Raw genomic sequence first — 25,197 nt, forward strand, 5'->3', positions numbered from 1 at the left:
ACGGAAAACCCCCATAGAAAACATTTCAGGCTTCCTCTTGAGCTTGGTAGCGTTTGGGCAAATCTAGGCAAAAGCTGGATGTTTCCCTGGGCGTACCTGCACACCTTGCTGGCATGGACCCAAGGCAGAGCTCATGTCCAGCGGTAAGTAGGGATGTTAAAGAAGAGCTGAAAATGCACGCTTAGTTGTAGAATAGTTACTGATTACTTCCAAAATTCACTTTTTCAAAGTCACACCTGATTTTTCAACAGATACCCTGTGGCTCCATTGAATACTTCCTCAGAGATGATTTTATCTTAGGAGGCTGTAAGCCTGACAGCTATAGTTCGTTCTTTTATCTAAACAGCCACAGGCCATTTTCAGAGCAAAAGGTTTATCTTTTTTCAGGTTACCAGAAAAAATATGCTTGAATGCCGAAGACATAATTAAAAAAAGGCTCTTAAACACTGGCAGGTTCTTTTTTTATCATGTAGTCGGAACTTACATGAGCTTAGTGTAAAGTTTTTGTGCTCTTTTGGATGGATTGTGTGGTTTAAGTTGCCATAGCTTAGCAGGCAACGCCTTAGCTCTTGCTTTTGCATGGGCAAGAAAACCCAAGGTAAAGCAAATCAATACATGGACGCTAAGTAACAGAGCAGGCTTGACTGGATTTTTTTAATCCATAAGGAGTCTGTGTGTGCTTTGTGCATGCTGAAATCTTGGTATCTAGGACTTCTGCTAATGAAAATAATTTGCCACATATCCTGGAAAGGCCAAGCAACAATCTTCTCAGCTTCTATATCTGCTTCATTTTGGGCCCCTAAGGATGAGGACGTTGAGGGTATGATCCAGAAGAAGGGACGTGTCCAGAGAAGGGCAGCGGGGCTGGGGCAGGGTCTGGAGCACAAGTGTGCTGGGGGGTGGCTGAGGGAGCTGGGGGGGTTTAGCCTGGAGAAGAGGGGGCTGAGGGGAGCCCTTCTCGCTCTCTGCAGCTGCCCGAGAGGGGCTGGAGTGAGGGGGGGGTCGGTCTCTGCTCCCAAGTCACCAGGGACAGGACGAGAGGGAACGGCCTCGAGCTGCGTCAGGGGAGGTTTAGGTTGGAGATGAGGGAAAATGCCTTCCCTGCCAGAGGGGTCAGGCCCTGGCACAGGCTGCCCAGAGAGGTGGGGGCGTCACCGTCCCTGGGGGGGTTCAAACACCGTGCAGCCGTGGCACCTGGGGACATGGTTTAAGACACATGGTGGCGTTGGGTTGATGGTTGGACGTGATGGTCCTAGAGGTCTTTTCCAACCTTAATGGTTCTATGATTCTATGAAATTAATTCAACTTTTATTATACAGGTATGATCTTATTTCTGAAGAGTGGCTTCCGCTGGACAACACTGTGAACTCAGTAGAGATGAGATATGGTCATTCATTGGCATTACATAAGGTAAGTTCAGTGCTGCAGACTCACCTCCCGGCTGATTTCTCCCTCTTTCCCCTCTATGGCCACCCCTTTCCACAGATCAGCCTCGCTTTGCGAGAAGCATTTCTCCTTCACAGCCTTGTCCATGGATATCCCAGTCTGTGTAATTGTACTCCAAGGAGTCGGTGGACTGGTATCCTAGGGAGTCTGTAGTTCCTTTGCTTGTGTGTTCCTTCTTTGCCCTTTTCTCATAGATTTTAAAGCTGACTGAGGCCAGTGAGTCTGTTATTTCCTTCTTACTGTCTCTGCTCACAAGACATGCCTGACAGCTAGAGTTCGCTTGAGTTCAGCTGCTTCCCCAATGGCCTTTTGTGCAGACCACATAAATATTTTTATGAGTTCTGTTGTCCAAGGCATCAAAGCAGAGCTGATGAATTAAGGCTTTTTGGAGCTTTTTCTGCTTCTTCAGTAGACCTCTGCGTCAGTTCTTTCAACACCTGAAATGGCAAGTGGGTTTGACTGTTTCTTACCTTATTTCTCACCTGCGTGCCTTGCTGTGGGTGCAGGCCACATGAAAGCAGAATGGCGAAGTCTTTGAAAAGGAAATGAGCTAATCCTTTACTGACCTTTCGTTTTGGAATGTTAATTGGCTCATCACAGTGCAAGCCTATATAAAGCTTAATTATAAACACTTGAAAAACTCCACACAGCACCATTCACAAACAGAACACTTCAAGAACCTGAGAAGGATGGAAATTCCTACCTGCGAGGGCTCAATGCATGTTCTACAAATAACTGTTCAAAAGTAGGGTGTGATCCAGAAGAAGGGACGTGTCCAGAGAAGGGCAGCGGGGCTGGGGCAGGGTCTGGAGCACAAGTGTGCTGGGGGGCAGCTGAGGGGGCTGGGGGGGTTTAGCCTGGAGAAGAGGGGGCTGAGGGGAGCCCTTCTCGCTCTCTGCAGCTGCCTGAGAGGGGCTGGAGTGAGGGGGGGGTCGGTCTCTGCTCCCAAGTCACCAGTGACAGGACGAGAGGGAACGGCCTCAAGCTGCGTCAGGGGAGGTTTAGGTTGGAGATGAGGGAAAATGTCTTCCCTGCCAGAGGGGTCAGGCCCTGGCACAGGCTGCCCAAAGAGGTGGGGGAGTCACCGTCCCTGGGGGGGTTCAAACACCGTGCAGACGTGGCACATGGTGACATGGTTTAGTGGTGGACTTGGCAGTGTTAGGTTAATGGTGGAACTCGATGATCTTAAGGGTCTTTTCCAACCTAAATGGTTCTGTGTTTCTGTGATAACTGGATTTACCATCAGTGACGGGCAGTGGTTCTCAGGGGGACCAGCTATAGTAGGGGTTTCCCTTTCCAAGGTTACCGCCTTGTCAGTAGGGAAACAGGGCTTCACTACACGATTTGGTGGATTCATGACTGACTCCTAGATACCTGGAGGATCCCACAAAGGAAACTGGATAGAGTCGTGGAACCTAGCTCTTACAGGATGATTAATAAAACCCTCTCTAACTGTCCTGGCTCCCTTCTTTCCAAAGGGTCCTTTGTCAGTGCATTAACTTGGAAGAGAAAGCTTTTAGTGTACAGACACAGAGGAGTTCCCATCATAACTGCCTTTCTTCCCCAGCTATCTTCTGCTGTTTGCATTTGCAAGCTACGGGAGGGATTCAGCTTGCTTATCAAATCACCCAACTTCAGGTGTTTAACTTTGGGTGCCTTTCGGAGCCTCTGAGCTTCATCTGTAGTGAAAACAGACCTAGTCAGTACAGGTGTTGAAATCTGGAGAGCAAATCAGCTCACCCAAAAGTAGCCTCACCTTCCCTGCTTTGATCAGTTGAATTACTCTCCAGGCTCCACTATATTTTAGATAATATCTTTACAGACTCAGCTAACATACAGGCACATAAATTTCTATGTCTGTCGTCTGAAGGTCAGTCCTGCCCCACGTACCCCTTCCCTCCATACCCTGATGGAGAGTGAATTGTGTGTGTTGAAGGTATTCTGGCATTACAGACTTGGGTACCAACCCTGACGGTCGTGGTTGCTTTCATGTGAAATGTGACTGGCGAGGGAGATACGTTCTCCTTGAGAGAGGAGAAAAACCTTTAGGCTGAGAGAAGATAAAATACCATAACTTCATTACTTACATATTACCTGTTCCTAAATGCCAAACTTTTTGGCCTCATTTTAAATCTAACTTCTTTCAGGATGATATATACATGTATGGTGGAAAAATAGATGCGACAGGGAACGTGACCAGCCAGCTGTGGGTGTTCCACATTCCCACCCAGACCTGGACTCAAGTGACGCCGAAAGCCAAGGAGCAGTACGCTGTTGTCGGCCACTCGGCACACATCGTCACCCTGCAAGACGGCAGCGCGGTCATGCTTGTCATCTTTGGGCACTGCCCTCTTTATGGGTATATCAGCAATGTCCAGGAATACAACCTGGGTGAGTGCGGCCCTACCTACCGTTGGCTTCAGTTGCGAGAGTTGATCTGAAAGTTATTTAAATGATCCATATTCACACAGCAAAACAAAGACAGATACGTTCTTCTCCTGTTCGTATTTACGAGAAGGTCAGTCTAACTTCCAGCGTTTGTATAACACAAACACGGAGCAGGCAGCCACGTGCCTCCAGCTTTATACAGCTTGTTAGGTCCCAAGTGCAAAAAAGCTGTAATTGAGGGGCGAAGCAGGATAGCTGTGGGACAATTTCATTTAATTTTCCTCTCTCCCTCTGACAAAGCAAACGCTTTTGAAATGATTTTTAGTATCCTGCGAAGACAAGAATGGCTGTAACAATTCAGACCAAGTATCTACTTAACCTGATACCCATGTCTCCAGTAGTGATTAGCGAATGCCATGGGGATCAGGGAGTAACCTTCTGGCCTTCCACTTGCCCCGTATCTCTGGAAACAGTCCAACCTCTGACTTTAGGATCCAGAGATTTCCAATATCATCAGTGGAGAAGTGTAGGAAGCTCTCCAGATGAACTGAGCTGCCGAGCATGGCTGCTGTGAAAAGGCTCTCTGGAGGCACGTCCCTTGCTCCACTGACCAGGTGGAGAACAAAGTGCTAAGCACAGCAAGTTCACAACGTGAATGTGCTGGTGGTTGTCAGAAATAGCGGCCCTCTCTGCACTTTTCCACCTGTTATCCTTCTCCTTCAGTCACCTGCATCCAGAGGATCTGCTGGAACCTACTCTGGTTCATTGGTGTCCACACGAGCGAGCTGCCTGCCTCTGGGAGAAAGCTAGGGGAAAGCAGGATGGGTCAGGCAGGGATTTGGTTTTCTGCCTTTCTGTTTTTCCCATGTGTGATCTTGCAGACTGGTCAGTTCCTTTGCCTTTTGTGTGCCTGCTCTGCCCTGGAGTTAGGAAGCCTGTGCAGGGTTTCATTCTGCCCTTGCTACAGAGATTTGGTGTGTAATTTAGCATTTTTGTTTCAGCTGCCATTATATTATGTCTAGAGTGCTTCAAATCAATGTTATTTTAGTGAGTGGGATATAGGACCATTAATCACATACTAGTTTTTAACTGCAATGTTCTCCGCAGTCATACTTACCTTGGCTTCAGTGCTGTCTGGCTTTATATACGTATAAAATAAAAGTGCTCTTGGGTACCATTCCGAATCAAGCCGTGGTGCGGGCACTTTCATGTCATTGAAACGCAGTATATTATTTCTGCACTTTTTATCTCTCATTTACTTAGCTTGTCCGCAAAATGTAATAAATGACTGTAGAAGAGACGTTCCTGGTCTAATTAAAAATACTTGAGAATACTTCTTGACAACAAACTCCTTGAAGGAGCATGTTTTTGGGTATAAAGTGATAAAGGCAGTGTCTAGAGCTGATTTAAGGGAAACCCAATTTGTTTCACCACCAGGTTTGTTGATAAGTTATTAATGGAGATAAATTAACCATCTTTTGTCGCCTGCATTTTTCATTTCTCAGCCACAAACACATGGAACATTTTACAGACGAGCGGAGCTTTGGTGCAAGGAGGGTACGGTCACAGTAGCGTTTACGATCCAAATACAAGATCAATTTATATCCATGGAGGTTACAAAGCATTCAGTGCCAACAAATACAGGCTAGCAGATGACTTGTACAAATATGAAGTTGATTCCCGTATGTGGTAAGTCAGTCCTTCCTCCCGTACACCGCCCCGTCATTTTTGTTTGTAGGGGACGGGAGGATGGGGTATTTGATAAGGGTACATACAGTAGTACGTAATTGCCTGCATTCAGGATAGATGGTGTGCTCCTGTATCTGTTATTTTTATGTTCCTTTATGAATAGAGACTCATATAATCACATACAATCAAGGCTGTGAATACGCCAAGAAATCCATTTTAATCTATTGTCGTATTAAAGCTGAAAAGAAAAATATTTGATGGGATTTTCTTGCCAGCCGTACAGGCTGTGCATACGAGTGCAGTTACTGCAGTCAAGTGAGTGATAATTCATTCTGCAGTTAAGACCGCAAAAGAATTTCTATTATAACCCCATTTTCTTCTGGCTCTGTAACTGCTTGCAACGTTCATTTCTTAAGCTGAAATCTTCCGTGATTTTTTTTCCTGCCCAAAGGTGTGTTTTATTGAAAAGCTATAGCAAACCTTCACAACCGTGAGCTATCGAAGTGAAACGAATTTTCCTCAATTCTGTGTTTTTCTTAAAGTTGTTTTTAAAGCCTCCTGACGAAAAGGAGACTGTCTTTTGAATGAACCCATGTAAATATGAGTCACCACATCACATTTTTTGAGAGTTTAAAAGAGCTTGTATTTCTGCAGCAACCGTTTGCGAGTCAATACTGATAAGGAAGGTAACTAGTGACTAATTTCCAAAAACCTTCCTTCCTGCCCCGTTGCCCTTGCAGTAATAACCGCGCTTCCTTTCTATGGTCATTTGAGCCCCACTTCGGCCGTGGAGCGGGCAAATCTGGCTGAGGAGGCAGAAAGCGTTACAAACGCGACGATATTCTGCCAAACCGCTGCAGCACCAACTTCCTTCCGTCGTACCTATTTTGTCAGTCTCGAGAGGACTGTCGGAGCAGGCGAGCAGTCGCCTCGCAGCGAGGCGTGTAGGAGCGTCTGCTCGTCTTTATCTATACATTTTTGGTACCAGTGACTGTTTTTTTGCTCTTTGGTAATTTAGGCCCACTCTCCCTCCCGTGATTTCATGGAAGGGCAATAAAGCAGTCCCCTGATCTTTATTTTGGCAAGCGTGTTTCTCCCCTCGTTCCCCCCGGTGTTTCGACTGGCAGCTTTGCGGTCTTAACGCCGTAGCCCTGGCAGGGACGGAGCGATGCTCCGAGAGCCCCCGTGTGCTGCGGTACCTCTGCTCATGCATTAGGAGCAGGTCCCGTGTCCGGGTCGTTGATACACCGTTTGCTGACTGTTTCATCGTGCAAGCCTGGGCTTCGGCGCAGGCCGCGTGCGGGGTGCTGCAGTTGTGCAGAACTGCTGTGACAGCCTGCAGGCAGCGACGCCGCTGCCTGCGACACAGCTGGGGCCGTGGCAGGGGGTTTTCCTGCGGTCCCACCCTCTCAAAGCGGTGGGGAGATTCTACAAAGGGTGACCCTGTGTGCGCAGTGCCCTTAATCACGCTGATTAAAGGGGAGGTCAGTGATGAGTGTGATTAATGCCTCCTGTGATTTGGTCATGGATGAGGCGTTGAGTTTTGCAGGTATTAAGCTGTGGGGCTCCGTTAGCAGCAGCTGCACAGATTTCCTTAAAATAGACTTGTTAGTTTTGAGCAAGAGGTGATGCCCAGATTGAAAGAATTCTTTAGGTTACTATAAAATCAGAGTTCCTCTAAAATACAGGAGTCCTCTGGGGCAGCGTCCGTATCAGCAGTTGCAGCTGATTGTGCTCCAAAACCCAGTTAGTGTGAAAACTTGATAATCCCTAGGGAAGGAATTGATGATTTTAAGATCCATAGCTTTGGAAAGAGGCTTTCATAGATATATTTCTCCTATAAAATGGCGAGCAGATGGGAAGATGAGAGAATTAAATTACAGAAGGAATTGAACAGTGTGGAAAGTAAGTTGTTAAATACCTCGTTAGAAAAGGTAGTTAAGTAATATTCCCCCTCCGCTCCTCCCCACAACCCCGAAACCTCCTTCAGCTTGGATTTACGGATTGCTCTGTCTTTGCCAAGTACTAATCAGTATCAGTAATGCATGTATTTTGTTTTTATTTCTGAAGGACAATTCTTAAAGACAGTAGATTTTTTCGCTATTTGCACACGGCTGTGATAACGAGTGGAACCATGCTGGTGTTTGGAGGAAACACGCACAATGACACCTCCATGAGCCACGGCGCAAAGTGCTTTTCTTCCGATTTTATGGCGTATGATATCGGTAAGTCCTCGCAGAAATAAGAATTAAAAAAAGCCCAACTCTTGGATATTCAAAAAGAGCTGTCTTCAGGAAGACTAATTTACATGCTGGGTATATTATACCAACTGCTACTGAGCGTACTGCAGAAGAATGGGTAATCAGGAGCGGCTCGTTTAGCTTGCTACACATTTCCAGGCAAACGAGCTGGTGCAGTGATTTCTAGGCGAACACAGCAGCATTTATTTGGCCGACAGTTTATACACAAACTTGGGCGTTAAAAATAATTTCTTAAACGGAAAGCATATTGTTCTACTGTCTTGGCTGTAAAACTAGCCTGATATTTTGAGGGTGTTTTAAATCTATGATCTCTCAAAACCGCAGTCTGTTGGAACAGTTACACGCACTGGACGCTGCTGAAGCTCAACTTGTACGTTACACGCTCCTGTTTTAACTGCAGGCTGGCTGACTTGTTTGGCTCCGCTCTTTGTAATGCCAGGTTTGATATAGGTGTGCTTTATAAGCATAAATATCCCCGTAAGCACTATTTAACCAAAAAGCCGGATGATTAGATTCGATTTGGAAGGATTGGGTTTTGGTGAGTTTGAGTAGCTAGCCAGAAGAGGGCAGCATTTATTTGTGCATTTGAAGTCCAGAGACGACGCATTTAAGAAGCAAAGAAGAAAAGAAATGGTATAAAAGAAGGTGCGTGCACACCCAGATAATTCACACTGAAGCAAATCACCATTCTGTTCTCATACCGCGTTCTACCTTCCGCTCTCAGAACTCCTGAAATGCGGGCTCTCGTGATTCATTCCCTGAAATAATCACGTAAACCTGAATTCTCGGAGTCCACTGAGGTGTCGCTCCTGGTTTGTGAAAGGACTACGCAAGCGAACGGATCACTTCCAGCAGCAGGGTTTGGCACCCTTGTGCCGTTGTGCTGCCTGTTACAGGGATCGTTCTCTTCCGCTTCCTGTGATTTCAAGTCATATCCCTGTGGAATTTATTGTGTGCTCCTGACTAGCTGGATTTTGAGTATTGTCTTGAATTAAAAGAGGTGTTCCTACAGTCACAGACAGAGCAGTTTTTTTTTTTAAACTTTGCCAGCAATAGCGATAGATTTTGCTGTGGTCCCTGACCCACTGAACTGTCCGTTAGCTGTAAAACACAAATGTCATTAATTTGACAAAATATGCCAATAACGATGTTCATTTTGATTCAGTTTAGTTAAGAGGCAGGTTCCTGTTACATGAAATGGGCGTTGTAGTCAGCTTGCCCAGTCCTTCCCAGTTCTACACAGGTGTTCTGGTGCTCTTGGGTACCCTCATTCCTTAAGGTAGAGACTCTCAGGCCAGAACAACAGCTTTTTTTCACAAAAAGACCGTTTTTTCTTTCCTTTTCATGGCAAGGCACCTTTCTTCGCATGACCAAATTAAAATTTAAGACTCCATTAAAATGCTGTCTAAAATAAGGGCTTCAAAACCAGATCTTCCCTTTAACCTTTGCCATTACAACTCATTTCTGCACTAACTCATTTTCTTCACCTCGTCAAATTCTTCTGGTTTTCTTTCCTCAAACTTCTAAGCAATCTGACTATGTGCACTGAGTGTCGTGAGGACATGTTATCTTCTTTTTTGTGTGTAGGATGCAAACAGCTGTCACTGAGGTGTGTGCTGAGATCCTCTGGAGGTTTAACAGATGAGGTAGATCCGAGAATGCATTAATGCTTCCCATCCCTTTTGTGCTCCGCTAGATCAGGTTGGGGCTTATTCAGTCCAGCTTGTCCAGGTAATGCCCGGCTTTGGAGGGTTTCAGCCTGGCAATGCGGCCGTCTGCGTGCATGTGCGGTTCTTGCGGCTTCTCAGGACGAGCTTTTGGATGGCGTTGGTGTTCGGGTCGGGCAAGCACTTGGCTAGAGCAGTCTCGCAGTATTTTTCCTACGTTGTACGACTAGTTAGCCCTTCCTAGCCCCAAAGGTGGTCTCTCCAGCCTCTGTACGAGTTTCCTGCTCTGCAGCAGTTCAGTCTCTGGGTGGACAAATGTCTTACTTGAACCCTCTACCTCCTGTCAACAATTCACAGCAGCGAAGGAGCCGCATGTGAGTTGCAGCCCTTCCCTCGCTGTGTTTGTGTCCAGGAGTGAAGAGGCGAGGGCTGTGCTTTCCGAAGGGTCACGTCCCTTGCCTATGGGAGGTCTCTAGAACAAGAACAGAAACTTCACTGGCTCAAAATGCAGTTACTGTGGTTTAAGCAGCCATTCTTCTTCACTTCTAAATAAGTTTCAACTTTATGCTTTTTTAAAAAATCAGCGTGAAAAGTTCATGTAAAGGCTATGCTTATATAATCATCTTTTCTCCCCACAGGAGGGAAATTAAGAGTCTTCTATTTACCCCATCAAAAATTCAGTTCTGATGACAAATGTAGAAAGAGGCTGGATGCGTTCATAACATACGTGTTCTATTTGAATAGTGTATTTCACAAATCCTGTGCATTTTAAGTTTTAGGCTTGGCTTAACTCATAAGTCAGGAAGGAGAGAATTCTCTGTATTTTCAGAATCATTCATTTTTTCCAATACTTAATCTTCAGTTAAAGATGGGAAAGAAGCTTAGAAAGCAAAACATTCCAGGCCTTCTATTAATCTAGAAAAATATGTTTCTTGGCCTCGCATAACTCACAACTCGCTGGATAAAAATTGCAAATTGCTGCCCGATTTTGCTGAAGTCTCCTGTTAAAAATTGGAACCGGGCATGCTTGTCTCAGGAGCGATGCCGGGCTAGGTTAAATCCTTTGAAAATGGAACAAAATAATGGTTTATCGAAGTATTAAATCCACCCAAGTGGGTCCTGTATCTTTTCTTCAAGAGTGCTGATAAATAAAAGGTTCTGCGGGAGCAGAGGTTAGGATCGGTTGTTTCACCCAACAGTTCTCTCCAATTAAATGTGGTGAAGAATTAGTGAGGTTGTTTCCTTTGCCCTCTCAGTTTATCTACATTCTGGTTTGGGTTTGTGGGCTTTTTTTTTTTTAAATTATTTTCGGAGGCTCAGTCCATGGCGCGACAGTTTTATCTTGTATTAAAGAATCTGCGAGTATTTGAGGGCTCTGTAGATCTTTACAGCAGATTGACTTTTCTGTTCTAATTGCATAAACTGCATGCAGCTGCCTCGGGGACGTGGGCCGCCAAGGCGATCCCGTCCACTTCACGAGGTTTGTGTGATATGAATTGGACTGATTTTTCCTGCTTTTGTTCCTTTGATTGCTCAGTGGGTTATATGTTCCTTAGGTTGGGTTTTTCTTTTTTTTTCGTGCCGCCTAAAGGAAGAAATTACCTGAGAAACGGAGTAAAAAATGAAGCAGGACTTATAAATGTTATGCTAATAGAAAAAGATGGAATAATCTCACATTATATTAAAAGAGAAAAACAACCACAAATCCTTAAGCTATGATGAGTGAAAAATATTTTTAAAAACATGGATATCTACCCTCTAGGAACATAATTGCAATGGAGGAAAAAAAAGAAAAAAAAAAAAAGTCTGTGTTCTCAGAGATGCTGGTTTGGGGCAAAACTGCAAATAATTCACATAGAAACAGATAAAAACTGAACTTGTTATGCAGTGAAAAATTCCACTAGTAAAGGAGGAAAAGGGACTCAAGCCGCCGCCATTTAATTACACGTGATTGCCAAAAGGCTGGTAACCCCTTCGACACAACGCCCTGAGACTTTCCTTTCTCCTGAACTGTTTAGATGAGGGAGCAGAGCCCTTAGGGCCTTCCCTTCCCTTTTAGTCCCACCGTGGCAGCTGGGGCGAAGACTAAGTCTTAAATCTTGCCCAAGAAGACTACGCAGTGCTGTCGTGAACTGCCCTGTTTCGTTCGAGGTTTGCGTTTTGGTGGCGGGCGGAATGGTCTCTCCCGTCGTTCAAGTACTTCGGGATCTTTCAGGAGGCGTGCTGCTTCAGTTGAATCATTAATGATGCTGAGGAACGTTTCTGAAATGAGCTTTCCTTAATCCTAGCTTGCGATCGGTGGGCTGTTCTTCCTCGCCCGGGTCTCCATCACGATGTCAACAGGTTTGGACATTCTGCCGTGCTGTACAACAGGTAAGGTTACAAACAAGCTGGGGGGCGTCGGCTTTTTTCAAACCTCGATAAATGTATGGGTGTAGATCGGTAACGGTGAGACCAGAGGGTTGAGGTGCTGTTGCAAACCGCTCAGAGTTCTCAGATCTGCACTCTTGTAATGTCTGCAGCACCCACCTGCCCCTCTCGGCCCTTCTTCACTGGACTAAACAGCCTCAGCTCACTTAGTTCTTTCAAAAATTTGGTTTTTTTAAAATATATCTGTTTCTTATTTTTATATATATTTCTATTTCTTTCAAAATTTTGTCATTTCATTTATTTCATAACTCTGTTTCTTACTTAGCTGCGCTGACACCTTTTGTCTCCAAACCTTCCCCTCGTGGTTTCTAAACTTGTCCGTGTTTTAGTTTGCGTAGCTTATCCTGTGCGGCTCCTCTTCACGTGGTGTTCAGCATTTAGGTGAAATCTGTAGGTGGGGTTTCTGCTGTTAAGCATTACATCGCTGTAATAACAGCCGTGCTTTCAGGTGAGCACCTGCTCCTGTATTTGAGTCTGCGGAACCAAGTTTGAGAAAGGGTATTTCTTAGGAGTCTTTTGTTCTGCTTCCCTTATCCTGTGAGGATACTTTCTGTAAATCAGTAACATTATTTAAAGCTCAGTTTAAGCCAGGCAGATAAGTGCCACTGCGTTGAGAAGGAAGGTGTGCTTCTAGATACTCTTTTTGCCTCTAAAAACTCACTCACTACCTGCTTGCTTCAGTGTATGCTGAGCACCAGCCGTGCATTTGCTTCTCCGAAGGACAACTAAGCCTGTTCTCCTTTTCATCCTCAAGTAGGATGAAAATCAGATTAAAAAATATTTATTATTCAACCAAAACTTCTTTTCAGTTGCATCAACTCTTCGTCACTGTATCATTAAATGTGCGTTTACAAACATGGATGCACAGGGATTTTTAGGTGGCATTTTTCAGTAGCTAATGAAATTTGATAGTTTTCCTGAAGCAGTTGTGATACTAAAAGAAGGTTTAAAAAAAACTCACCTTCCCCTTCTCCCAGTATTGTTTTGGTTTGAGGTTTGGTTTGGGGTTTTGTTTTTTTTTTTTAAGGTGACAGAGTGACTCTTTGCTCAGTCGCAAACAGCCGCGGAAACAACTGTGGTTTAGCCGCAGCCCTGTAGCAAGATGTGACAACGCTGAATTGTTTTGTCACAGTTTCTGAACGCTGGTTTAATGGTGTGATACCGCATCCCCGGTTTTTAGCCTTCCTCCCTCTCTGGCCACTGTTCCTTACGGGAGGATCCCACCTTTCTGCAGATTTCACATGGAGTCAAATGGATCAGGCGTCACCCAGGGTTTTGGCCGAAGGAGAAGGTTGGTCCGTGACCTCGGCCTGGTTTGACTCTGTCTCAACATCCGTGTGTTGAGATTCTGTGGATTTTCTGAAACAGTGGAACTTGACTGACCTTTTCTTTAGTGCCGCCCTTAACCAGGAGCTATTTATTTCAATTTAGACATGCTGGAATATCATAGAACACCTTGCTCACACCTTGAATCACATTGACTTGCAGCCGCGCCTGGTCTGTAAACACAGGGACAAATATTTATCTCTTTACCTGCATTTTGCCTAGCACCATGTATGTATTTGGAGGCTTCAACAGCCTCCTGCTGAGCGACATACTGAAGTACACACCCGAGAGATGTGAAGCTTTTGACAACGAAACAGCCTGCTCACGAGCAGGTCCCGGCGTCAGGTGCGTGTGGGCTGCCTCCCCTCCTCGCTGCCTCCCCTGGGAAATGGCGACGTTGGAGCAGCAGCAAAAGGTCTTTGAAGACTGTCCTCCCAAGCCAGGTATGTGTCACGTTCTTTCCATTCCCCTTTCCAAAAGGCGCGCGGAGCCTTTTTCTTTTCCACATTCTGTCTTGCGTTGGTTGTATGCCATTATCAAAATCAGTTTAAGATGGAGGGGCCGTAGCTCTGCTTCCATAAGTGCCCTGGGAGACCTTCCTCTGACCAAGCGGCTGCAGTGGCTTGGAGGTGTTTCCACCTCTCCTTCCCCCTGAAGCTGCTTCTTTTATTTCCTGCCATGCTGCTTGTATTTACTTTCCTATCCCGAACAGACGTCACCGGTCAGGAATCAGGCCTGTCGATGTTTGCTCCAAGAACCAGCCAGCAATTAGCTGGGAGCACCCCGGGGCGTGGGTCCCACGCCATTAGCCTGCGCTCCGCAAGAGACAGCAGGAAGAGTGTTTTAAGAAAAGTTACTTCATTTCTCCTTCTACAGTATTATATGGATAGGGGCATACAAAAAGAACGTTTGTTTTAAGGTCTGATTCCTGTGTTCTCCCCTATGATAATTTTTAAACAACTTTTCGACGCTTTATCCCGATGCGTTTGTTGCTCTGAATTGAATTATCGAAAACTTGATTCTGTAATAGATGGCAGCCTTTAATTATTTAAAAGAAATTGATGTAAAGGGACATTGCTTTGATGGGCTCTCAACGTACAATAAACTCTCACAATACAGAGGCGTTAAGTGATTGGGAAGATGAAGTGGAAAGCTCAAGTTTTGCATGAAAATGCTCCATGTAATTGAAGGCCAGGCTGGCAGCAAAATGGGCCTGGGGTGGGAGATTTTCCCCGTCCTTGGGAAACGTTCTCTGGCATCATTTGCCTGGGCACTGACTGAGCATGCATGCCCGCTCGTAGTTCACGCGCTTCCATGTCTTGGTGCGTTTTCTGGCGGTGTGTTTTACGGATCCTCCGGCACTAAAAATGATTGATGGTGCAAATGACTGCGATTTTCTATCAGTTCAATCACATGAAAGTACCTGATTTGCTAAGTAGTCGATAACGGGAAATCTACAGGCACTACTGTTTGGTTGTATCTTTTGCTGTATATAATCAAGTTCTTAGAGCTCTGTCAGGAAATGCCTGTTTTTGGTCATGCAGGTTTTTTTCTTTAATAGCTGTAGACAATGAAAAATGTGATCAGATTACAGACTGCTACAGCTGTACAGCAAACACAAACAACTGTCAATGGTGCACTGACCAGTGTATCTCAATGCATAACAACTGCACAGAGGAACAGGTAAAGTCTCTCTAATACTTCTGTAGTTTAAATTTAACCTTTGAAATATGAAATGCCCAGATGCCTTCGTCCGTCGGTGTTATGACCCGTGGTGGTTTGTTATTTCCAGCGCTTGCGTAGCTCTGAGCTGCTGACGTGCCTGGATTTTGTTCCCCAAGTTGGTCCAAGGGCTTTTTGTGGGGCTTTCCACTTAAGATAGGAGGATGGCGGAGGGCAGGGGAAGAGGCTGTGTGATTATTCACTAAGGCACGCAGGCATCGGGGTTTGCTGGCAGTAGAGCCCTCCCTAGAAAAAAACCACCTCTTTATAAAAGCTTTAGTAAGGAAAATGTGTCAGGTGGCGGCCTGGGGGAATATCCTGAACGTGCAGTCCAGGCTGTGTCCACTGGCACAGCTTCGAATATATGCCTTGCTTTGTAGGTCTGAACTGTGCGGTTCAGCGTGGTGGTCATGGCTGTTAGAGACCCATACTGGTTAGGCGGGAAAACAACTCACCTGTGCTATTTATTTCAGGTTCCTATTACTGCATATGACAACTGTCCTAAGGATAACCCTGCCTACTACTGTAACAAAAAGACAAGTTGTAAAAGCTGTGCCATGGATCAGAACTGTCAGTGGGAACCTAGGAATCAGGAGTGCATCGCTCTACCAGGTAGGTGGTGGTTGTATTTGTGTAAGAAAAAAAAAACCCCAAATTCACCCAGTCCAAATGTTGTGGGTTTTTTTTTTCGCTTGTTTTTGGGGTGTTTTTACCCCCAAATCTGTCATCTTTTAGCACTAAGCTGAAGTAAAAATGTTGTTTAATCATACCAGCTTTGGTATGAAACTTTATTTCTAGTAAATTCAGAAAGTCTGATGGAATATTTTTCAGTCCCAATTGACTGAAGAGGAGTATGACCATTTGTATAATTATGAGGCTGTATTTCATCTTTCTCTCTTCATTTGATAAAAGCAGTACTGTTGATATAATAGGCTTCTGCAAGATATTAGATTTAATAATGCATGCTATTTAATTTTAGAAACTAGAATTGTGCAAAAGCATAATGGCACATACTGGACAAATTAGGCAAATAACACCTAAAGTGTATAAGGAAAATTCTCTTATTAGAGTGTTTCCAGGGGGAGCTCAGAGGAGATGATTATTAGCTCCCCTGTAGTAACATTTTTTTTTTCCCAGGGAGAGAAATATAGCATCTTCAGTGATTAGTGTTGGTAGTTAATAAAATATAGAGAAAGGGAAGAAACCAACACAGGCAGGACCTTTCAATGGGCCTGGAAAGCCTTCCCCTAAAGGTCTGGATGTGTCCAGGTCTGGCGTTTGCTAGTCTGGAAAAGCGAAAAGATGAAGAGACTTTGGAGAACAGAGTGAGGAAAAACATCTTATAACAAGACAGGTAAAGAACCTGGTCTGTTTAGTTTGTTGTAGAAAAGGGGGTGACTTGATCATACGTGTAAAAAAGCCCATCTGAAAAATTGACACTTGAGAGCTTTTCAATCTGTTAGATAAATCTAAACCGAGGTGGTGGAGCCAGATGTCAGCTCTGCAGGAATTCAGACTGAAAATGTCCATCGGGTTTCTCTGTAAGGATAGTTAGGAGTGAGGGAAATAATTAACCACGACGTATAAGGAGATCTTCAGCAGTGGGCACGGCCATGCTCAAGGTGAAACGGGGATTAATGCTGGAAGTTCAGTGCTGTGGACAGGATTAGCACAACCACCCCCTTCTGTATCCTAACAGCTGCGGTTGAGTAAGTGGCTTTAAGAAAAATACTCATTTGCTTTCCTTTGCTCGCGCTTCTACAGTGATTTCATTATTCGATGTTGTAGGTAAGCGCTCTGAGTACCTACTCCAGGTAAAGAAATGGTAATGTCATACTTCAGCTCCCCCAACAGCTTTCCTTTTCCTCTGACGTTGTTATACATCGATACTTCCGAGCATGCCGATAAGTCGTGCTGGTTTGGGACGGGGCTGTAGGTTTTATTTTGGTGGAAGAGCTCTTTCACTGCTGCGAGCGTTGGAGGGTCACCTGCATCTCTGGTTTTACTCTCTCCCTCCTCTAGAAAATATCTGTGGAACAAACTGGCATTTGGTTGGCAACTCCTGCTTGAAAATCACAAATGCAAAGGAGAACTATGATCATGCCAAACTGTCCTGCAGATCCAACGGTGCTTTGCTGGCTTCTCTCACGACCCAGAAAAAGGTAGAATTTGTTCTAAAGGAGCTGCAGAAGATGCAGTCTTCGGTGAGTGCTTCTCTTTTATGTCCCCTGAGTAATTAAGCTCTGACTGTGGAGAAGTCCTTGCTGTGGTATTGTATGCTCCGTACAGAATAGGCCTGCCTCTTAACTGAAGAGGACTGATTTTTCTTTTGAAATTCAACATACCCTATGGGTGCTTTTGAACTGAAATTGTAGAGAATGTAAATAGGAAAGATAAATATAAACATACCGGGTGCCTCAAAGGTATTGCTTTCTATAATGAAATCACACGCGCATTTCTCCTGTGGGATACATGACTGCAGCAGGAGTCCTCTCGTGACTCGTACACAATATTTTATAAATAAAGGTCCCTTTGGGGCACTGGAGGTGTTTAACGTAAAGCATTTAAAGTTATTTATTCCGCTCAGGAAAGCGGCTGTTTAAAATGTCGGCTTCTTACTCTGTAGAGCTGTTTGGCTTATTTGGAGTTATTTATGTTTGATTTAGTGGCAGGTGCTTTTCTGTCAGAGATGGTGAGAAGTGAATTGGAATCCGTCCCTTTTCATGCATCAATAAAATAAAGATATTTTTTCTCTCCCCCAGTCCCTGGCAGAAGCGTGGAGGTGTGCGGGGCGGGTTGTGTGGATGGTGCTAAAGCCCTAACAAAGAACGACGCTGTGCAGCTTTGCTGAGAGGCCTGGCTTAGGCTGCAGAGCTGCTGTGGCTTGATGGCACGTCGGAGTAACTCCTCGTGGGTCCCAGAGGCCGCTGTGGGCAGGGCTGGCAGTCAGGAAGAGTTTTATATAGGAAAAATGAGGCTGGAGGCAGTAGGGTTGCTGCTTTTCAGAGGAGAACGTACTTCAATACTAAAGAGAAATATTCCCCTGTTGAAAGGAGAACGTTCCCTGCTTTGATTCCCTTTGTAATTTTAAAGTGGCGTTTCAACAACTGCAGGGTTTTCGGGGGGTTCAATTTAGCCAAGAAAAGATGCAATTCAGGCGGGATTGTTAAATCTTTTGTAAAGAGAGGAAGCCAAGCCTGTGATATTGTAAAAGTACGTGGTTCCAACAGCTCCAGGTGTTTCTGGATATCCCGGTGGTTAAGTGCAGTGTAAATTCCTAAAGACACATGGCAGCCCTTCCCTAATAGTGTTTGAACCTTACGCTGTTGAGAAAGAAATTGTTAATTTACGGGTTTTTTTTCAGGTACAGTATCATTTTAAAACTAAGGCTTAGAAATCTAAAGAAACCATTAGCCCCTTTTAGTTGATATTAGTATTGAGTGCTTGGCATGTGGGAAGATACCTTTGCTCAAAAGCCACCCTGTGTCTGGTACTTGTATTTTCGCTGTTCAACGGCACGCCGCTGCGGTGCTGGAGGAGGCTGTGTTTTGCAGTTACTCCTTTTATAAGTCAGGTATGTGTAGATGTTTTATAATAAGAAGAAAATGTGTTTGTGTTGGCACATAGTGCTGTGGAACCCTGTTGCTGTTAGAAGTTGCAGCTCTAAGGTTTGAGGGTGCGTAAAATCAGTTTGAAGCAGGTGATGGTTATGTATAGCAGTGAGGGAAGACGTGTGGTGTAAAGCTTTCCTCGGACAGCTGTGCCACCGAAGCACTTTGATGGAGAAAAGATTTTTAACAGTCATATAACATATTGTAGCAATACAATTAAAGTGCCTCTCCTCAAAACAAAAGCGTGCAAAAGATAATTTGCCAGTAGAAATAGGTGTGTTACGGGTTCTTCGCATGGACAATTTTATGGCCAGCAACACTAATTTAGGTTTGCCCTGCTCTGTCTCTCCACGCCTCCGTATATACACACTCTTGAACAGCAGAGGTCTTCTAGCCAGAATGTAGAGTAGGTAGATTTTAAATCGTATAGGGGACTGCTAGTTTTCTTCCTCGTGTCAAACTGTACCTCCAGAAACCTTTTCTCCTGTGTCTAGCCATTTACAGCAGTCACAAACACGTAAAGAGCAACTTGCAGTTCATTTTGTAGTCGGCCAGTGTGAATGTTTGACTGCTTCTCCTGGTTTAGATAGCTAGGACCCAAGTGACCAAGTGCTAGGACTTGTGACCCAAGAGCCGGGTCCTGCCCTTGGGTCACACCAACCCCAGGCAACGCCCCAGGCCTGGGGCAGAGGGGCTGGGAAGTGCCCGGCGGAGAAGGCCCTGGGGGTGCTGGCTGACAGCCGGCTGGGCATGAGCCAGCAGTGCCCAGGTGGCCAAGGAGGCCACCAGCCCCCGGGCTTGTGTCAGCACTGGTGTGGCCAGCAGGAGCTGGGCAGGGATGGGGCCCCCGTGCTCGGCCCTGGGGAGGCCCCACCTCGAATGCTGGGCTCAGGTTTGGGCCCCTCGGGACAAGAAGGCCCTTGAGGGCAGTGTCCAGGAGCGTGTCCAGAGAAGGGCAGCGGGGCTGGGGCAGGGTCTGGAGCACAAGTGTGCTGGGGGGCGGCTGAGGGGGCTGGGGGGGTTTAGCCTGGAGAAGAGGGGGCTGAGGGGAGCCCTTCTCGCTCTCTGCAGCTGCCTGAGAGGGGCTGGAGTGAGGGGGGGGTCGGTCTCTGCTCCCAAGTCACCAGTGACAGGACGAGAGGGAACGGCCTCAGGCTGCGTCAGGGGAGGTTTAGGTTGGAGATGAGGGAAAATGCCTTCCCTGCCAGAGCGGTCAGGCCCTGGCACAGGCTGCCCAGAGAGGTGGGGGAGTCACCGTCCCTGGAGGTATTTAAAAGATGTGTAGACGTGGTGCTTGAGGATATGGTTTAGTGGTGGACTTGGCAGTGACAGGTTAGCGGTTGGACTCAATGATCTTAAGGGTCTTTTCCAACCTTAATGATTCTATGATTCTGTGATTCTATGAAATACAGTTTGGAAAACAGAAAAAAAAATAAAATCTGGTGTTTCCTGAAGGATTTCTCTGTCTCTGTGGCATTTAACTCTGACAGCACTGCGAGACAAGTATTTCCCTCATTATATTTTTGCAACACCAAACCTGGCAAAGTTGTTATGAGCATTATATGGTGATGTGTATTTTCTTTTAATACCTAAGCTAATAAAACTGGGTATTAAATCTCTCATTTTCCTTTATTTCTAGCCCAAAACCTTGACTCCGTGGGTTGGACTGAGGAAAATCAACGTATCGTATTGGTGCTGGGAAGACATGTCTCCCTTCACCAACACCCTGCTCCAGTGGCTCCCCGATGAACCGAGTGATGCTGGATTTTGTGGTTATTTAGCCGAGCCTTTCCAGCAGGGACTGAAGGCAGCAACGTGTATCAATGAAGTCAATGGCAGTGTCTGCGAAAGGCCAGGTAAAGATTCCGACCTTGTGTGTCTTGTGGGGACTGGGTTGGCTAATATGTATTTATATTTCCTAGAGAGTAAAGAGGATCCCGTTCGTTACATTTAAAACTGTTCACACTGTGACTTTGTCAAAGAAAAATGGTTCTGAGAGAGTGTCTTGTGTAGGTATTTCATGCAGGAGTTGGAGATTTTAATAACAGCTCTACGTTTACACTGTTAACTGTAAAATGCTTTAAGTACGTTATAGTTTAATTATTTTTCTCTAAATTGCATGCCTGAATGTGACATTTAGGTTAATCATGGTATGGAGCAATTAAAAAAAAAAAAAAACAAAACACAAAAAACTTTCCAATTGAACTCCCCTTTCCTTCCCTCCCTGGCTCCGTAGCCAGAGGAGGATTTTATCAAAGTTTGAAATTAATTGGGCAAGACACTCTGGAGATATGACAGCATTGAAAAAGATGCTATTTGCTCTTGGGAAAACTCTTCTAGCTTTGTTGGAACTGCGTATCTTTTAAATTTGCTTGGTCTGTTAACTCTCCATTAGAGCTGATTATTTCTGAAGACCGGTTAGTGCCTCTTTAAGTTTTAATAAAGTTGGTTGATTACATAAAATTTCTAAGTCGTTTCTAAGCTACACCACCTTAAATCATTCTTTGGGGGAGTGCAGGATACGGATCATGAATGTGGAACCTGAACTCCAGATTTTGTATATTTTAACTTGCAGCACTTGGAATTGGTTTAAGCTTTAACTTGTTTTTTTATGGTCTGAGAACAATTACTTGAAACAGATGATAAAGCACTGGCTCGCACCAGAAACTCCTGAGTTAGTTCTGCTTTTGAGGCTCATTTTATGTGTGGAACTGATCAAATAACTTTAAAACAGCGTGCTCACATAAAACATGGGGTTTCTTCCCAACGCTTCACTTGGGGGAGTGTCTAAGGAACACACCAACTGACCTGAAGAGAGATAAAGACCACACTCATAACACTATTTACATTGTTTTTTTAGGTGGATACCCTAAAAAAGTTAACACTCATGAAAGATATATAGTAAGAGAAATGATTTTACAGTATTTACTGCATTTCTCATATTCACCGTGGTATTAGTTATCTCCAGCCCCACCGAGCAACACCACACCACAAAGGAAGCGTTTCAAGTCTGTGATACTGAACTGAATAACAGACAGGGCTTTTTGTCTCTTGTCTTTCTATCCTGGGGCTCGTTACCTGTTTCTTTCTGGCAGAAAGCTGACTCTTGTCCTCCCGCCCGCAGCTAACCACAGCGCCAAGCAGTGCCGCACGCCCTGCGCCCTGCGGACGATGTGCGGCGAGTGCACGAGCGGCAGCTCCGAGTGCATGTGGTGCAGCAACATGAAGCAGTGCGTGGACTCGAACGCTTACGTGGCCTCTTTCCCCTACGGGCAGTGCATGGAGTGGTACACCATGAGCAGTTGTCCACGTGAGTAATTGCTCCTGAGTCTTGGCGGGTGGGCTGGAGTCTTGTATTTGCTGACATTTGCTGGCAAAAGTCATCAAACTCTGCACTTCGGTCATACTGGCCAGGGGACTTTCAAAAATAAGAGGGACCTGACCCCAGGAGCTTAGTGTGTGTGGCTTCGTCCTGCGGTGTACTCTGCAGCGTGTAGAGCATTAAACAGAATTAGGTCCCGGTTATGGGAACTATCCATTAACCTAAATTGCAGGTAATCACAGAATCCCAGACTGGGGGGGTTGGCAGGGCCCTCTGGAGCTCATCCCGTCCCACCCCCTGCTGGAGCAGGCACACCCAGAGCAGGGGCACAGGGCCGCGTCCAGGCGGGGGGTGAATGTCTCCAGGGAAGGGACCCCACAGCCTCTCTGGGCAGCCTGTGCCCCTGCTCTGGCACCCGCACAGGGAAGGGGTTTGTCCTCATGTTCAGGGGGAACTTCCCGTGTTCCAGCTTGTGCCCGTGGCCCCTTGGCCTGGCGTTGGGCACCGCTGAAAAGAGCCCGGCCCCATCCTCCTGACACCCGCCCTTCAGATATTTATAGGCATTGATGAGATCCCCCCTCAGCCTTCTCTTCTCCAGGCTGAACAGACCCAGGTCTCTCAGCCCTTCCTCACAAGGGAGATGCTCCAGCCCCTGATCACCTTGGCAGCTCTGCGCTGGACTTTTTTCCAGCAGTTCCCTGTCCTTCTTGACCTGGGGAGCCCAGACCTGGACGCAGCCCCCCAGGTGTGGCCTCACTGGGGCAGAGCAGAGGGGGAGGAGAACCTCCCTCGCCCTGCTGGCCACACTCCTTTCCATGCACCCCAGGGCACCGCTGGCCCCCTTGGCCCCAAGGGCCCGGTGCTGGCTCAGGGTCACCTCTCTGCCCCCCAGCACCCCCAGGGCCTTCTCAGCAGAGCTGCTCCCCAGCAGGTCCCCCCCAGCCTGTGCTGGTGCGGGGGGTTGTTGCTCCCCAAGGGTCAGCTGGGGAGGAGGCTTTCAAGTGAGTTGATGAAACCTCCACTTTTTTTTCAGAGAGAGAAGTACTTCTTTCACTATATGAATTCCTGCCCTTCAAATTAATTGTTACATAATTTCGTGTGATTAACTTCTTTTTGTATCTCTTCTGTATCTCTTTTGTTCACATGTGGAGACATCTAATTTAATATTGGATCATGAAATCCAAATTGGGGTTTACACGAGTGTTTTGTTCTGAAGTATTGTCTACATACAGCCCACAGTAGGAATTTCTGATGTATTTTAAATAAAGGTTTTTTTCCCCCCCCTATTTAGGTAGATTTGAGGCAACTGCAAAAGATTTATGGTACTTTGGAATGCCACTTTTTGTGTGCAAACTGGGGTGTAATCATCTAGAAATCTAAAAAGTGGTCAAACAGTTTTATCAAGTATTTTTATTTATGTTGAATTCTGTAGGAGGCAAGCTGGGCGGGGGAGCCAGGAAAGCCAGGGCTTTCTGGGTAGCAGAGGGAGAGGAGTGCATTGGTTCCCTAGGAGGGAAGTTGAGCGGTTTGAGTTGCTGCGGTTGCTCCAGGGACTTTTGGAAACAGCTGAGGATAAGCCTGAGAATCTCAAAGTGTTGCAAAATAAGAGATGGAGAAAATAAGTTTCAAATAACAGTGAAACAGGGCAGCGTGAGCTTCCCGTATTGCCAGAGGTCAAAAGTCGGAGGAGGAAGCATCAGGCAGGAGATGAGTAGGCTGAAACAATGGAAAACAGTTGTTTTTTTTTTCCTACTACTTTTATTTTTAAAGGCAAATATTGTCAATTTAAACATCAAGATAGGAAGTCTGCTTGTCTTGGAACACCAGGAATCTACACAATATTTTTTAAGACGGTATGGGGAAAGGAACAGAAAAACCCTTCTGTATGTGAAGAGTTTGTCACCCCTGAAATAAAACCCCATTTGAGAAAGGAATGGTTAAAGGGTGGCGATGGCTTTTAGCTGATTGCTGGGCCCAGGGGATCTGCATGTGGCTCACCGAGCATCCTAAGAAGGCAGATTCTCTTCGGTATTAGTATTCTGTGCTTTTTGACTCAGATAAAATACCTGAAACAGTAGCGTGTGATATGAAAACGTGTGGTAAGAAGCGAGTAAACAAACTGGGTTGTAGCCTTTGCTTCTGGGTGGCTCGTGGTATCATCCGATCTGTTGTAAATCAGTCAGAGATCTTTTGTGGTTGGGAACGTGAACCTCCGGTTTTAGTGGGTGGTGTTTAATGGTTAGAAAAACCTGACGTGTGTATCGTGTTGGTTTGTAACGCGCTCGCTGATTAATGCACCCTTTGGTCGTTATCCTAGACTCTAGACAGAATATGCTGATAGGAACGAATATGTGTGTTACTGTGACTGTCAGAACAAATGTTTACAGATTTGGTGAGAGAAATACTTGAGGTCACAAAAGACATACACGGGTTCCTGTGTTCCTTGTCGCCTGTGTTTTGGAACAGTGATTTATTCCACATTTCGATGTTTGTTTTTTTTAATAGCTGAAAACTGTTCAGGCTATTGCACGTGCGCTCACTGTTTGGAGCAGCCTGGCTGTGGCTGGTGCACCGATCCGAGCAACACCGGCAAGGGGAAGTGCATCGAAGGCTCCTACAGAGGTCCGGTCAAGATGCCAACCCCGTCTGCAACAGGGAAACACAGCCTGGAGCCCGTCCTTAATGTCAGCATGTGTCCTGTGGAGAACAGCTACAACTGGTCCTTTATTCAGTGTCCAGGTGAATGAGCAAGGCTGAATTGTTCAAGCATTTCAGCCGTGGCAACAGTTAAACGCAAGGGGGGAGGCTTTTTCGGACTGCAGGGATGTCTGTGTTCCCTCGTGTTAATGGAGGGAGGAAAATAGCTTGGAGGGCACACAAATAATGCATTTTGAGATGGAAGTTCTGCAGGTACCTGTAGGTGAGCTGCAGAGATTTGCTGCTTGAAGACTTATCTATGCATTACGCTAGAGAAATTTGTCCTTTCCCTACAAACCTTTACTGATTTTTTTACTATATTCATTTTAGGGTTGTTTGAAAGAAAGGCAATTCATTCTTTGAAGGTTGATTTAACTGTTAGTAATTCCCAGGGCGATTCTGATACAATGTTTTTGACACCAAACACACAGAATAAAATTACCTGACTGCTGCTAAACCCTTCCTTCCCCACTCCTCCTTGTAAATCTCTCCCACCAGCTGCTTCCAGTCCCATCTGTCCCAATATCCACGCAGTGTTTTGGAGTTCAGTTTTCCGTGTGTTGCTTTAAACTTCAGGTTTTCATCACACTTCTCTTTGGGTTCATGTGTCGCCGGCAAGGCTGCGAGAACCTCTTTGG

The 25,197-nt window shown here is 45.6% G+C and overlaps 1 protein-coding gene across 2 annotated transcripts in view; it reads left to right on the forward strand.

Moving 5' to 3' along the window:
• The window catches only part of ATRN (attractin), a 161,267-nt gene that overhangs the window by 52,878 nt on the left and 83,192 nt on the right, over positions 1-25,197 (forward strand). For both annotated transcript variants that reach the window (XM_075092237.1, XM_075092238.1), the window contains exons 7-18: positions 1,320-1,410; positions 3,594-3,837; positions 5,340-5,523; positions 7,594-7,748; positions 11,740-11,824; positions 13,430-13,650; positions 14,769-14,890; positions 15,403-15,541; positions 16,952-17,133; positions 20,180-20,396; positions 21,665-21,850; positions 24,368-24,601. In XM_075092237.1, coding sequence (XP_074948338.1) covers positions 1,320-1,410; positions 3,594-3,837; positions 5,340-5,523; positions 7,594-7,748; positions 11,740-11,824; positions 13,430-13,650; positions 14,769-14,890; positions 15,403-15,541; positions 16,952-17,133; positions 20,180-20,396; positions 21,665-21,850; positions 24,368-24,601 — 2,060 coding nt within the window. The remainder of the gene's footprint in view (positions 1-1,319; positions 1,411-3,593; positions 3,838-5,339; positions 5,524-7,593; positions 7,749-11,739; positions 11,825-13,429; positions 13,651-14,768; positions 14,891-15,402; positions 15,542-16,951; positions 17,134-20,179; positions 20,397-21,664; positions 21,851-24,367; positions 24,602-25,197) is intronic.

This window comes from Phalacrocorax aristotelis, chromosome 4 (assembly GCF_949628215.1).
Source record: "Phalacrocorax aristotelis chromosome 4, bGulAri2.1, whole genome shotgun sequence".
Classification (NCBI taxonomy): Eukaryota; Metazoa; Chordata; class Aves; order Suliformes; family Phalacrocoracidae; genus Phalacrocorax; species Phalacrocorax aristotelis.